The sequence below is a fragment of the Anolis carolinensis genome, chromosome 2, assembly GCF_035594765.1.
Source record: "Anolis carolinensis isolate JA03-04 chromosome 2, rAnoCar3.1.pri, whole genome shotgun sequence".
NCBI classification, from domain to species: domain Eukaryota; kingdom Metazoa; phylum Chordata; class Lepidosauria; order Squamata; family Dactyloidae; genus Anolis; species Anolis carolinensis.
In genome coordinates, this window is record NC_085842.1 from 247,374,342 (window position 1) to 247,389,663 (window position 15,322).

The 15,322-nt window shown below is 40.0% G+C and overlaps 1 protein-coding gene across 11 annotated transcripts in view; it reads right to left on the reverse strand.

The window, feature by feature from the left end:
• Nucleotides 1–15,322, reverse strand: part of prune2 (prune homolog 2 with BCH domain) — a 134,472-nt gene that overhangs the window by 74,124 nt on the left and 45,026 nt on the right. For all 11 annotated transcript variants that reach the window (XR_001729883.2, XR_001729882.2, XM_016991009.2 and 8 more), the window contains exon 6: nucleotides 12,603–12,697. Coding sequence is in view for 9 of the 11 variants with exons in the window: in XM_016991009.2 (XP_016846498.2) it covers nucleotides 12,603–12,697 (95 nt within the window). In the remaining 2 variants the exon portion in view is untranslated. The remainder of the gene's footprint in view (nucleotides 1–12,602; nucleotides 12,698–15,322) is intronic.

Consider the following 15,322-nt stretch of genomic DNA (forward strand, 5'->3'; position numbering starts at 1 on the left):
TGCAGAATTGTGGGTCCTTTGTCAGCCAGTCTGGATTCAGTCTGGAGTCTCATTTTCATCTTCTGATTACCTGAGCACCCAGCTTGTAATAATAGTGAAAAACAGATAGAGTTCACACTAGGGCTCAACTTACACATTCTTATGTTTTGGAATCTCAACATATATTATGGGATAATGAGCAGGCTGTATAGTTTATCAAATGCAATCATACACACAATGCCCGGGTGTCTCTAGGACATGGGATGATGCCTAATGTCCTCCAGTGACAGGCGTGATGTCAGGTGAGGCACTGGAGCAATGGTGGAGAAGGGAGGGGGAAAGGGACAGGTCGGTTCTTCCCTACCTTGTTGATATCACCCTAGCTTCCCAGAACTGGGAAGCCCTGGCCCTTGAGCACTCTAATTGGAGGTCAGCTGTGACCAGCAGTGCTGCGGAGTTCAAAGAGGCACGAATGGAGGGCTTAAGGGAGAAACGTGCCAAGAGGAAGGAGCGTCAAGCCAACCCTGACTGGGACCACCTTCCACCTGGAAACCGATGTCCTCACTGCAGGAGAACATGCAGTTCAAGAATAGGTCTCTTCAGCCATCTATGGACACACCCCCAAGACCCCACAATTGGAAGACCATCATCAAGTCTCTGACAGATCTCCCCTCCTATGTGGGGTACCCCAAGGTGCAATTCTCTCCCCTCTTCTCTTCAACATCTACGTTAGACCCCTTGCTAGTTTGGTTCGGAGTTTCGGCCTAGACTGCTATCAATATGCGGACGACACCCAACTCCTTCTGCGCTTGGAGCCTGGAGCAACGTCAATACCAGACAATTTCACCTTATGTCTGGAGGCTCTGTCGAACTGGCTACGTGCTAGTAGACTGAAGGTGAACCCGGCGAAGACTGAGATTCTCTGGCATGGCCGCTCGACTGGTCTGACCCACTTGCTACCCACCTTCGATGGTGCTGCCCTATCTCCTTCGACTACTGTTAAGAGCCTGGGTGTCGTTTTAGATTCGCAGCTGACAATGGAAGCTCAGGTCGCTGCTGCCAGCAAACAGGCCTTTTTCCACCTACGACAAGTGAGGCAACTGGCACCCTATCTATCTGATGAGGTGCTGGCAACAGTCATCAATGCCACGGTCACGTCTAGGCTGGACTATTGCAACGTCCTGTATGTTGGCCTTCCGATGTCCACAACCCGAAAGCTCTGTATTGTTCAGAATGCGGCAGCCAGGCTACTCACAAGAACACCCATGAAATGCCATATAACAACAGTGCTGCAGCATCTGCATTGGCTTCCAACCAATTACCGTGGTCTATATAAGATGCTAGTTCTGACCTTTAAAACTCTTTACGGCCAGGGCCCATCGTACCTTAGGGACCGTCTCTCCTTCTCCCATCATCGGAGGTCGCAACGACCATCCCAACGAGACTTACTTTATGTACCGGGTCCTAGAGAAGTGCACTTGGAAAGGACCAGACGCAGAGCTTTTTCTATTTCTGCCCCTGCCTTATGGAATGCCTTGCCGCCCTATATGAGAGCCATGCGTGAGTTGGGGCCTTTTACCCTAGCACTCAAGACCTGGCTCTTTACTAGAGCTTTTAATCTATGTTAATTTTATCAATATTTGTATGTATGTATTTTTATCCTTTACAATTTTATCTTGTAAATCGCCTAGAGCATCGTGGATGGAGGGCGATTAATAAGTAATTAAATGATGATGATGATCCTCAGCCTACGAGGGATCGCCTAAGTAAATAAGTAAGTAAGTGATATCACCCCATCACCAAAAGAGGACCACTAGCCAAGGAGGACCACTATTGAGGCTGAGGGTTACAACAGCAGGATAGACAAGTATTATTAGACATTACAGGAATTATGACTAAGCAAGTAACAAGAACGAACAAACAAAAGGTCATTACAAATAGATGGAAGGACTACTTCATTTGGGTGAAAAATGGAGGAGCCAATGATCACATCAAAAAATACAAAGACTTTACCAGTGGCTGGACCTGCAAAATTAGTATAAATATACTGCAGTTGAGGAGGGAGGGTGAGGGAGGAAAAAATATAGGATGTGGAAGGCAAATGTTAAAGAAAGGGAAGTACTACTGTTATGACTATGATTATAAAATTCAATAATAACAACAGCAGGATAGACAAATGAGGTAAGGTAGGGGCAGCTGTCTAACAGCACCGAACTGGGTTTGGTGCTGCTGGATAGTTGGGACCAGGCCTGTAGCGAGGGGGTGGTTTTAGGGGTTCAAACCCCCCCCCCCCGAAATTTTTCAGGTTATAAAAAAAACCTGGTTTACTCATGAATTTTAACTGGTTAACGAAATCCCCATGCTAAGTCTATGAGACGCAAAACATTAAGAGTCCCTCCAGGCACTATTTCAAGCAGATATTGACAGGTTTGTAGCGGGGAGAGGTGTGTGCTAGGGGTTCAACCCCCCCCCCCCGAAATTTTCAAAACCCCTCCCGAAATTTTTTTCTGGCTATGGCCCTGGTTGGGACTCCCCTCCACATTGGCAAGGGGGTTAGCAGTATGAACTATCCCAGGGCTGACCCAGAGTTCAATATTCCATATAGGTCTTCAGATATTGTGTCTGTGTGCCAATCATCACACTTAGTTATTTATTGCAATAACTATGAAACTAAATAAAATCACAATATGGCATTCACTCTGGAATAATGAGGACAAGTTGATTCCATAATCTTGATCCAACTAGATATGAATTAGATACCTTTTTCTCAATGTTTAAATGTCTGTGCTGCAATGAATTTGTATCTTGCGATTTCTCCTTTATTCTCTATAAAATAATGTAGACATGATCAAGTGAAATTCAAACTACAGTGGTTTGAATTCCACTTGATCATGTCTACATTGTTTTATATATATCTTCATAAATACTGCATTGTCTAAAATGACTTATCTCAGTAGCAACTTGGGCTCAGATTTATTGTACAGTTCATCAACTTCTCAGCATGCTGGATAATGAATGTTTCATTTACATTGCTAATTGACAAGCCATGGTTCCTTCAACCTTTAACCCTTAAGATTTATCACAGTATCACCATATGTCAATATAATTGCATTTAACTTTCCAGACTTAAAAAAACCCACACACTAAACAAAACAAAAGATTTGCTAGTTGCAGAGGAACATACTTACATACAATTCTACCAGAGGAGTAATAATAAATGTTAGACTGAACTTATAAGATGGCAATAATAGTACTCAATATTTTTTAATGTTTTTCAACATATTTCTTAATAGTCAGACAACATTTTAAAATCTGGTCTGGAGGCAGGACACTCATCCAAACTATGCTCTGTGGAATAATCTCTATACCTTTTGGAAGTATAGATTTAACAATGAAAAAGTATCTGCAAGTAAAACTATACACACACACACAATTTATTTTGTAATGACAAAGGGTATACCCAGACTATTTCAGAAAAAAATAATCATTTGTACTTGATATGGTGTGGGACTTTGATCTCAGCCACTGTGGACTATACTGATATTATTATTTATTTATACCTTGCTTTATCTCTCCCAAAGTGAACTTAATTTAGATTTCAACAATAGGTTCTGGACAAAGAATCCAAGAACATTCCAAGATGTTTTTAGAAGAAATCATATTTTCCTGCTACTTATTATTTTGTAATGACAAAGGGTATACCCAGACTATTTCAGAAAAAAATAATCATTTGTACTTGATATGGTGTGGGACTTTGATCTCAGCCACTGTGGACTATACTGATATTATTATTTATTTATACCTTGCTTTATCTCTCCCAAAGTGAACTTAATTTAGATTTCAACAATAGGTTCTGGACAAAGAATCCAAGAACATTCCAAGATGTTTTTAGAAGAAATCATATTTTCCTGCTACTTATTATCGTAAGGACTTTTAAAAGTAGTAGACTTTAAATGATACAATTTCCATATATGTATTTCAATAGAGGGAAATCCAACTTCATTTCAGGACTATTGCCTACTTAGAATAATAGTCATCAAAATGATGAAAGATTGGAAGATGTACTTGAATGAATCTGGTGCCAGTTTCATAACATCTGAGGTCAGCTTCTGCCAATATGACACACCCAACACACTATTATTCCAAGAAGAGATCTAGTCAGGCAATATTCCCTAAAGCCAGATACTTGTGGGAATTTGTTTTGGTCTGCAACAGGATAGTAAATTTTTTAAATACTTGTTAGCATCTTCACCAGAATGTGCATGAAATACAGTTATTGATTGCTGTGCTTTCCACTGGACTACAATAAGAAATGCTCTTCTGACGATTTGACAGTTGGATGGCCTCACTGTAGATGATGGCAAACACAACTCCTTATGCAGCTAAAGCAACAGCTTGTGGTGGGAAAGCTGGGCTAGAGCACTAAAATTCAGGGGATTGGGTCATGTTCTACCAGTATAGTGGAGACCACAATGGAGATGATACTATCCTATAAAGGATACCAGCAATCCCAAGCTCCAAAGGCATTTTTCTGAATTACAGAAAGAGGGATGTTATGGGTCAGTTATGCTGAGCAGTGGTCTAAATCCCAGAGGCAGTGGAAACAGGATGCTCAGTAGAAACGTCTGTTAAAATGTTGAACTATACTCTTTCAACAGCTCCAAGTAGGGTGAAAATGAGGACACTGCCATCTGATGAGAATGTTATCAAACCAATGAAATCACCAATTGAATCTTCAGTCCTCAAATTCCTAGCATTACAAAAGCTTAACATTTCAGTTTAGAAATGCAGTCTAGGCATCCAAAGGGAAAGGAAAGACAAAATGTTCAAGGGAATGCAACCACAAGTATTAGAAGTGTAAATATGAATGATTTTCAGTTTTTCACTCTCTGGAAGACTATACATTTGGGAATTGAAGGAAAAAATTAATGGGATGGGGCAGAATTATTATGCAGGGGGAGGGCAATGTACTTATTTTGCCTCCTTCTCATGTAGCTACATCTAAACAATCCAGATCCTTAAAATCAGAGCCAGTAATAACATATAGCAGAAAGGGGCACAATTGAGTTATTTTCTACACTCAGGAAATAATTCAAACCAGCCTTAAACCCCACACCAATTCGCCACCAGCCCTAAAACACAGAAAACTACTGGCCTAAAAGGAACTCAGGTTGTACAATATCATTTTCTCTCCCCACCCAATATATAGTTAGAAGTAAATTCCAAGTATCCCACACTTACATCACAAAGAAATAAGAACTCCAAAACTTCTGAATTTACATGCAAAAGCAGCTATTTTTGCTTGAGAGGAACAGAAAGATATGAAAAGCTTTAAACAACATACATCAAACTGTGCCTTTGATGATACGAGTTAGATATATGCATATTTCAGTTGTCCATTTCCAGCTGCTTTGTGGCATCAAACTTTTTTTATGTTAACGGATCACATTATTATCACATTTAGAGAAGAGTAATGGCACAGGGTGTTGATACATCATTGGCAGCACAGAGCGCTATTTGAAAACATCCTTATTCTTTGCATTTCTAATAGTAGGCTAAAGATACACTTCGGTTTCAGCATTAAGCTCTTGCTTGCTAATTTAAAATGATTTAGCACAAGGAATGACTGTGAGTCCCAGCCTCGCACCTTGAATACTTCGTTAAGAAAACAGCTCTCTACCAATGGGCTAAAATGACCTGAATTTTATATTTATATTACTGATTGTAGCCATAGTGCTAAAAAAGCAAGGTAGAGTTAGAAATACATATGGAAACAAAATTTAAAAATCAGGTATACCATGAGGAGCCCCCGATGGCGCAGTGGATTAAACCACTGAGCTGCTGAACTTGCTGACCAAAAAGTTGGTGGTTTGAATCTGGGGAGCGGAGTAAGCTCCCACTGTCAGCTCCAGCTTCTGCCAAACTAGCAGTTCGAAAACATACAAATGTGCGTAGATAAATAGGTACCGCTCTGGCGGGAAGGTAACGGTGCTCCATGCAGTCATGCCGGCCACATGACTTTGGAGGCGTCTACAGACAATGCCGGCTCTTTGGCTTAGTAATGGAGATGAGCACCAACCCCCAGAGTCGGAAAAGACTGGACTTAATGTCAGGGGAAAACCTTTACCTTTACTTTACCACAGTAGATATGGAATTATCGTTTGTTACAAATTATAACTATAAGTGAAGGAGAGATTGAATGTTTATGAGCCCAAGGTAAATTATTACAATTAACCATAATTTCTTATTACATTTAATGGCATTCTTGATAAAGTACTGTTATTCCATTAGTGTTGCCAGATTTTCAAACAGTAATAAGCAATAGTTAAAATTCCTGACATGTAGGGCTGACCATTAAGAAGTAGCTATTAACACTTTCGTGTTTTACTTAAATGGCAAATGAAAGTATTGATTTCAGGCCCTATCTACACTGCTATATAATGCAGTTTAATGCAGATAAAGCTGCATTATATAGCAGTGTGGCTGGGGCCTCAGTTAACTGTAGCCCTCTGTAAAACTAACACATTGCTCATTTTCATAAATTACAATGTACATATTTCTTTTTTATGAAGAACCCACATCCCAAATCACAGGATTTGATTACCGGTGTGATTCAGTCTGTTTAAATGACAACGTTTTCAACTCTCAAATAGGAGACATTCCCTATAATGAGGGATATTATCTACCAGTCCCATAAGCAACAAACTTTCTATCCCCCAAATAGCTGACATTCCTTTTAAAAAGGGACACTTGTCAACCCTATTTCCTTGTCATATTATAAATGAAAGAAGAACCAGACTGGATCACACAAAAGCTTTATTTAATCTACATTGTATTCCCAAAGTGACCGACTAGATGCCAAATAAAGCCTAAGAAAGCCTACTATATGGGTATGATCACAAACGTAGTTGATATAGATTTAGAATAATTAATAAAATTTGCTACTGACTGGTCAGATGCAATACAATGGAAATTGAATAGGATTTAGTACTTTATCTTAGCCAAATTTCATAAGAAGACTGAGCAGTGGATTCAATGGCCTACAGGAACACTTTTCAACTCTATTATTCAATGACTTCCAACATTACAGTATGTTTCTATGAGACCCTAAAAACCTATTGATTCAACTCTTATGAATGATGGTGCACCTCACTCATAAACAATATTGAGTCTGATGAACATTTCAAATTTGCATGTTCAATTTTGAAATGTGAATGCATAAATTTACATCAAAAGTTGAGTGCTTTGCACCTGTTGGCATGTCTTAACTATATATTTTTTTGCCTGACAAGATATAAGGGATGGCCTAATCTTCCCATGGGCCTATATCAAAGAATATGTGCCATCAATAAAAATTGTAACAAATATTAAATTCAATATGAAAAATGAAACTATTTATCACAATACAGCAGTTGAAGTCTATGTAAGTAGAAAACATTTGGTAGATGTTTAGCAAACATCCTACTGAAATATTGTCAAATAATTTAGAAAGGGCAACCTTGAGAAATTTGGGCATAAAATTCTTTATTTTAATAAAAAGTCATATATTCTAATCTTCATTTAACACACTTGTATCTGTAAATGGTTACCATGGTAATCATATGAAAGACTTATATGAAAAACTCAAATGTTTCAAATTGGCTCCATCGTTTAGTAATTACATGGACGGAACAGAACTGATTCAAGAACATTCACTGTCAAGCCCCAGAAACCATCTCAGAAAGAACCATCACCAAATTTATCACACCTACACAGGTGTACCAATACTTATCATTACAGATAAGTGTTTTAATTTGACCTAAGGCATCAACACTAGTGGAACTTAGGCACACAGGATACTCAATAATGAGATTTTGGCTGCCCCATTCACTCATAGGTGATTGCTTATTTGCTTCACTAGGAATACACCGGAGATGACAAAATCAAAGTATATCTCCAGCTGTAAAATAGAAACATTATGAAGTCACCTACAGGCAAAGATTATCTGATGCTTAAAAATAAGTTGGATTTGTTTTTGAGCACAATGTTTTCAATCTCCAAAATATGATATATCTTCTTTTATAAGTAATGCAATTAAAATAATATATAAATATATACACACTGCAAATGTAGTACAGATAACAAATTCATTTAAGCCCATTTATGCACATTAGTAACACACCATGTGGCAGAAAGACTAGGACTACAAGAAGACCCCTTGGCGATTTATTTTATATTAAATCCCTAATGGCCTCTCCTTAGCTTTGCAAAAATATGCACAAAAGTCCAGACTATGCAACCATTGAACTGAATGGTTATTTATTTGCTAAACGAGAGCCCTATGTTTAATGTTCCTTAGACATAAGGTAGTGTGCAGAAGTCACATTCCTACAGCTATATACATCATTTATTTTACATACCCTAACTCCCCACAAGAAGCATCAGGGGGAAAAACAATCTCAGAAGTTAGTCAGAATATTCTTCCATATATCATCACTAAAAGATTAAACAGCAACATATTTACTTGGTCTGCTAGCATAAAATTCAGCTCAACTGCCATCTATACAATGTCATCTGAAGGTTTGTACAATAGTAGGAATATTAAAGAGCAGGCTGGTCATGTGATCAAAAATGTAGAAGCCCAATGTTGTGGGCCTCTAGGTTGTTTCTTGCTTGTATCCCTAAAATGGACCTATTATGGGGTTTTCTTGGCAAGATTTGGACACCTCAGGTAAACCCATTATGTATGATGGGTTTTAAGGCAGTGTAGAAGGGCTCTGAGGTGAAATCTTCTAAACAGGGGCACAGATAGCAAAAAGAAACACCACAGGGGTTTTAACCCTTTCCTATGCTATGCTATCTAAAGCACATATATTCAACTTAAGAATGAACCTACAGAATCTATTTTGTTCATAACTTGGGGACTGTCTGTACTTTTCAGTTAACTTCTCTTTGTGGATATGATTCAGACCACATACATTGGCAGCCCATCAATGTATGAGGTCTGAATCATATCCACAAAGGGAAGCTAACTGAAAAGTACAGACAGTCCCCAAGTAACTTGTCTATCTAAGCTATGCATAGGCAAACTTTGGCCCTCCAGGTGTTTTGGATTTCAAATCTTAAAATTCCTAACAGCCGGTAAGCTGACTGGGAGTTGCAGTCCAAAATACCTGGAGGTCCGAAGTTTGCCCATGCCTGGCTTTGGTCTACTCAATATTATATATTATACAAGATTTTGGTTCTTAAGAACCCTTCCAGACAGGCAAAAAATCCAAGAGGAACTGGGATTTTAAATTTCTTGGGATTGAGGCCACACAGCTGGCCTAAACCCCATGGTTTTGCAGGGGAGGTGTCCAGATATTCACCCCTGCTGATCTGAGATCACGAGAAGTGGACATGGGCACTGCCAACCTCTGCCTCCTTGCCCCCCATTTTCCCCTGTACTTACCGGGAGAAGACTCTGACAGGGCCTGAAACCTCCCTCCCTCCCTTCCTACCCCGCTCCCTTGGAATACCAGAAGGAGGGCTTTGGGTAGGGAATTGGAGACTATATTTTTAATTTAATGTTTATAATTTTTATTGTTAACTGAATTCTTGTTGGTGCCATATTTTATGCTTTATATTGAATGGATGCATTATTCATTGTTTATTCCATTCTATGTATCTTACTGTATTGCACTGTATTGTATTATTTATGTTGTAAGCTGCCCTGACTCCTTTGTGGAAAAGGGGTGGGATATAAATAAACTTCCTCTTCTTCTTCTTCTATTATTATTATTATTATTATTATTATTATTATTATTATTATTATTATTATTATTATTATTATTATTAAGCCCTGCATGAAAGTCTTCATCTGGTAAGTTGAGAGGGAAATTAGGGACAGGAGGGTTATAATGCATGTGTAGAAGGGCCCTAAAGTAGGTCTAATACTGTGAGCCACTTGGATATGGGAGATTAGGGTTCAACCCCCAATGAAGCACGGAACTCCAATGGTGTTGTGGTTCAGCCTGATCATCCTGATGATGAAGAAAAGGGATTTGGGAATGTGGATGTTTCTGAAATGCAGTTGGTTCCTGGGAATGTTGACTTTCTGAAGTGCAGGTGGATTTGGAAAGTGTTGCATTTATGGATTCATTCCCAGCCTAGCACATTTACTTAGTAGAAGTATCAGTCACTCCTCCTCTTTACAGATTCAACAATTTATTGGAATTCTGGCTGGCTGAAGCTACAGAGGAAAGGCAACCTTTTTTTGGCTTTACTTTGCTTCCTTGTGATGAAAATAAACTTACTTTGGGAAATTTCCAAGATTTACAAAATGCAAAGGAAATAATATTGGGTAAGTTTGGGTAAGTTTTGATTCTTACATTTTTGGCACTGGCTGCCTCTATGTGTTGGATATTGCCTTGTAAGTATGAATTTAACAAATGTGATATGACTTACGATGAATAATGAAAAAATTCACACCCCTAATAGCTACACAGAAAATTCTGGCCATATATTTCAATATCTGTAGAAGCCTCCTCACATTTCATTCTTTACAATTTCTTCTTTCACTGAGTCTATCAAAACATCCAAATATGTTTTACTCAATGAAAACAACAAGAATGAACACTCAGCAGAAATCAATCAGAATAATAGACAAGAGTTAGTTGACACACATATGAATGTACACATATATATAGATGTTGTTTGGACCACATGGGGCTTCTAGCCCACAAGCCAACTCTCATTTCAGAAACTAGAGAGAATTCTCTCAAGGTGTTCAATTCATGTATTTTGGACAGTAAGTTCTCCTAGGGCCCATCCAGACAGGGCACAAAATGCGCACCCACCCAGATATTTGCAGGGGGCATCCAAACAATGAAGCACACAAAATAGAATGCTTTTGCCACAAATCAGGAAAACCCTGCTTTATAGCAAATTAATTTGATAGCTGGTTTGTTCCACACCTCCCTGGAAAGCACAGAGCCATTTTCCTCCTCCCCCTTCTCCTGGCTCATCATTCCTAAGGGCCAGGAGAGAGTCAGCAGCAAGGAAATACTGGCCCTGTAAATTATTTTCTTTTTTACATGGGTTTTAAAGGGGTTTTGGGGAGGGGATTAGGGTGTCTGCAAGTTCTCCCGAAAGGTTCCAGGAGCGCACCAAAAGCATGGGCTTTCTTCCCTGTCTGGAATCACCCCTACATGTCCATGCTTCTGGATTTGAAAGACAACAAAACAATATGTGTAGGTGTAGTTTCAGGAATATAGAATTACAAGCTGTCATGCTGTTAGTGAGTTACAATGGCATAAGCCAAAAAAGGCCAACTTACACCTTTCTGGTCACCACAGAAGTAAGAATTCTAACCACGCAGAAATCAGTCACTGCTAAATCACATTTTCAGTACACCAGCCCACTCCATGACAATTTCTGTGTTAGTGCAGAGTGAGGAAAAAGGCAGAGATGTGCCAAAATATTGTCTTTTAGCAGGACGCACGCAATAATACCATCTTCAAGAATCTTGTAAGTATTCCTAAGAGTTCATGAAGGATGTCTGTAGCTGTGTGTCAAGCTGGTCACAAACAATACTATGATCCTCAGGGATCCCATGAGGACTATTGGGAAGTTTTTGAAGATGTCTATCCCAGTGTGTTCAGATAAAGGAAAATAGCTGGTTATGTCTGAACTATCTGACCTGATGTAGTGTTCTACTCCTGATAACATCCAGGAAGTGAAAGCACTGGGCGAACTATATAAAACATATAAGGATGACAAATATTATGTGAAAATCATGAAACTTTTTAACCAGGAGATGGAAAAATAGTTTTTTTTCCTGAGTCCCTTCTGCCTAAAAAGCTTTAACTGGCAGGGTTTGAACTAGAGCTATCTATTTAAAATGCACGCACTCCATCCCCACCACTTCCCAACTATGGGCACATCTATTTGAATACTTAATCCTGAAGGGTAGGCAAATCAGCTCTGTGACAGCTAAATGATGCACAGAGCCTATTCATGTTAATGTGACTTTGAACAACATTAACAAAAGTTTCCAGTTGTTCCCGAATTTCCCTGCTCTGTCTCCTCTCAAAGGAATATCACTAGGTCCCCAGGTCCCTATTATTCTTCCAGTCTATGGAGGGAGAGCAGATACAGGAAACAAAACCAAAGTCATGGGAAATGGAGCTCAACCTCCATGCATAAAACCCATCAGAGAGTCATCATGAAATATGATACTCTCCAGCTGTCTCAATTTGGAAAGAACACCTCGTATTAATCCTCTGTCATCCCATTTGTCCAACTGCATTTAAATTGTCCCAGTTTCTCTGACTTCAGATAATTCCAAAGAGCAAAAGTAATATGTACTCAAATAATTCAGGAGGACAGAAAAGGGATAAATCTTGGCCTTTCCAGACTCCAACAAAAACAAACAGCTGCAGCATCTTCTAACTCGTATGTTCTTCATAATGTATAACTGTTGTCCTCTTGTTTGCTATATGTGCCCCAGTTTTCAGCTGTAAGATGTGGTAGCTATAAAATAGTATCTAAACAAATTAAGCTACAAGTGCTTAGTCAAGAGAAAAAAATATGCTGAATGAATAATAACATGAAAAAACTTGACTTTAAAATTAAGTTCCCCTCCCAGTTTTCTTTCTCCTTACCTCTAGATTCATATACACAGTACTAACGGCTACTTTTATCTCTCCGTCTGACACCTCTTTGAGATCCTTGAGCATAGCCTCCTCAATCCTTAGCCCTGTGGGACAGACAGGGAAATTGCTGACACATGCTTCGGTTTGGCAGACAGCAATATAATATATAATATTGGCTCTAGGAGGAACACCAGATGTCTCGGTATTTGGCTGTTTCTTTGTCACACTAATCAAACCAAACATTACAAGTTTTCTCCATTCTGTATCCCTCCCACCATCCCATAAGAAAATCAACTGGCCCATGGCCCACAAGCAAGCTGTTTATAGTTACTCTTGGAGGGAGATTAAAAGCCTTTCCAAGTGAGCTTCTCAAAGGGTGGTGGGAGATCTTGTTCTTACCTTAACCAGTAAAATGTCTTGAGCTGAGCCTTTCCCCTCACATCTAGTTTTCTTTGTACAGATCTATTTTATTAACACATTTTTATGAAAGAATTATGGCAATATAAATCTTCATTTTTAAGTGATGTAGGCCAGCCGCAGATTTGTCACCAATCTGCAGAGACAGCTAGATTGTGGAGCTTGAGCTTTTCTGTTAAGTATTCAAACTAAATTGAATTCAGGACAAATGAGCCACTATGACAATTAGATTTTTTTCTACTTCTCTAGGTGTGTTATCATCTACTTTATGTAATAGCCTTTTAATGTATAAAAATAACAGATTGATGCTTTGGGATCACTTTTACATACCACAGTTATAGTACTATGATTCTGAAGGGGTCACTGAACCAAAGTGACTCCATTTTAGAATGCCTGTCTGCTTGAACCCAGAAGATCAGTCTCTTACCTAAAATAAAGATATAATTTTCAACGTGCTGTCTTGTGACAGATGGCATGTGTCCTATGTTTAGCAATAATCAGTTGTGGTTAAGCTTGCGGTTAAGCCGATTTTGAGAAATATATGCAATACATGTACTTTTTGCTGCACCTGTTGAAACATTCTACAGTTCATGTTGGGCAATATCCCGAAGTTGTTTACAACTCAGGATGTGCTTGTGGTTTTTCCAGTAAAGCCCAGTCCAGAATGGGGAACTAGAAATGTGTATAAAAGACCCTGAGCCGATGGGCTCGAGGCAGACAATTTTTGCCAGCATCACGGCCTGTGTTGCTTTGTCTGTCGGAAGCTTCCTAATAAAAGGTGTTTTGTCCTCAACTCTTTGGTCTCCGTGTGGTCTCAAAGCGGCTTGGCACGCCCGGTATGTATAAGTGTCTGGGGGACGCCCAAATCACCCCTTACATTTCTGGGGGCTCGTCCGGGATTTCCGGAATTTTGGGATTTGTAGTAGTTTACATTTTAAATTTTAAACTTAAAATTGTAGTAGTTTGCCAAGGTTCCGTTGTAGCCCACTCGGAGTTGCTCTTGGGAGCAAGGCGTGTCCGCTTCCCCTTCCGGGGTGCCGCGTACGGTCCGCGCTGAGACGTGCACGGCCTCTCGAGGTAAAAGACCAGCGGTTCCCTTCGTGGCACCCGAGGCGAGGGAAGGTGAGCTCTCCTCCAAAACAACACGTTGGGAGACAACCATCACTCGTGGAAAGGCGGCCGCCGCGGGACGGAACGAAAATTAGGCAAGTATACCTCTCGAACTGCTTGTTGTTAAGCCTTGCGGGGAGGGAAGTTTTACATTGTAGAAATAGTTCTGGGTCCCGTTAGAAGCCCTTGGGAAAACGAGAGAAACCCAAAGGGAAACAGAGCTCTAGGGAAGACCTGAAAGGGAGATCCAACCAGGTCCGGAGGGAGGCAAGCCCTAGTAACAGGACGTGCACGTAGTTTGGATGCTGTTGATGTGTACCAAGAGAGAGTGTTCCCAGTGAGAGTAGACCCTCAATGGGATCCAAATACAGCAAATGGTAGGGATTCTTTGAAATTGTACCAGAAGTTAATTGTTGGTGCTTTAAAGAAAGGGACTCCAAGAGTTCCCAATGTAAGGAAAATGAAAATTTACTTAATGAAACAGGAGCAGGATGAAAGTCCGGTGGCATTTCTAGAGAGGCTTAGAGGAGCATTTGAGAATTCTTCTCCTTATGATATGAAGGATCACAATGATCATGCCGATGGAAGAATAGTATTGAACAGTGTTTTCATCAGCCAGTATTGGCCAGACATACGGAGAAAGTTGCAGAAGGAGGTGGGATTGGCCCACTTGACATTGAAAAGGATAATGGAAATCGCAAATCAGGTTTACCTGTCTCGGGAGGCTATGCAAATGAAACAGGAGGAGGCGAGAGCGTCTCGTAGAGGCAATGATTTGGTTGCTGTGTTCCAGGGAGACCAGCCCAGTTGGGGTCCGGTTGCAGTTGGATTGGTTGATCCTGCTCTGGACATATATGGGCTGGCTTCGGTGAGAGGAGAAGATGGATATGAACAATAGGACAGTTCAGTCTTGTATTGTCTAGGTTTGTTGTAATACTTGTGGCAGTCTTGTTGCAGTTTTTGTAGATAAAGGTTACAAGGTTTCGAAGAAAAAGGCTCAATTAGTTCAGCAAGAAGTGAAATATTTGGATTTTCATTTGGCTAAAGGTCTCCGGAGGCTAGAGGTGGAATGCAAAGAAGCCATTTGCTCCATCCCTACCCCCCGGACTCGGAAACAGGTTAGAGAATTCCTGGGAGAGGCAGGGTTTTGTCGTATATGGATTCGGAACTTCGGACTATACGCCAAACCCCTCCATGAGGCT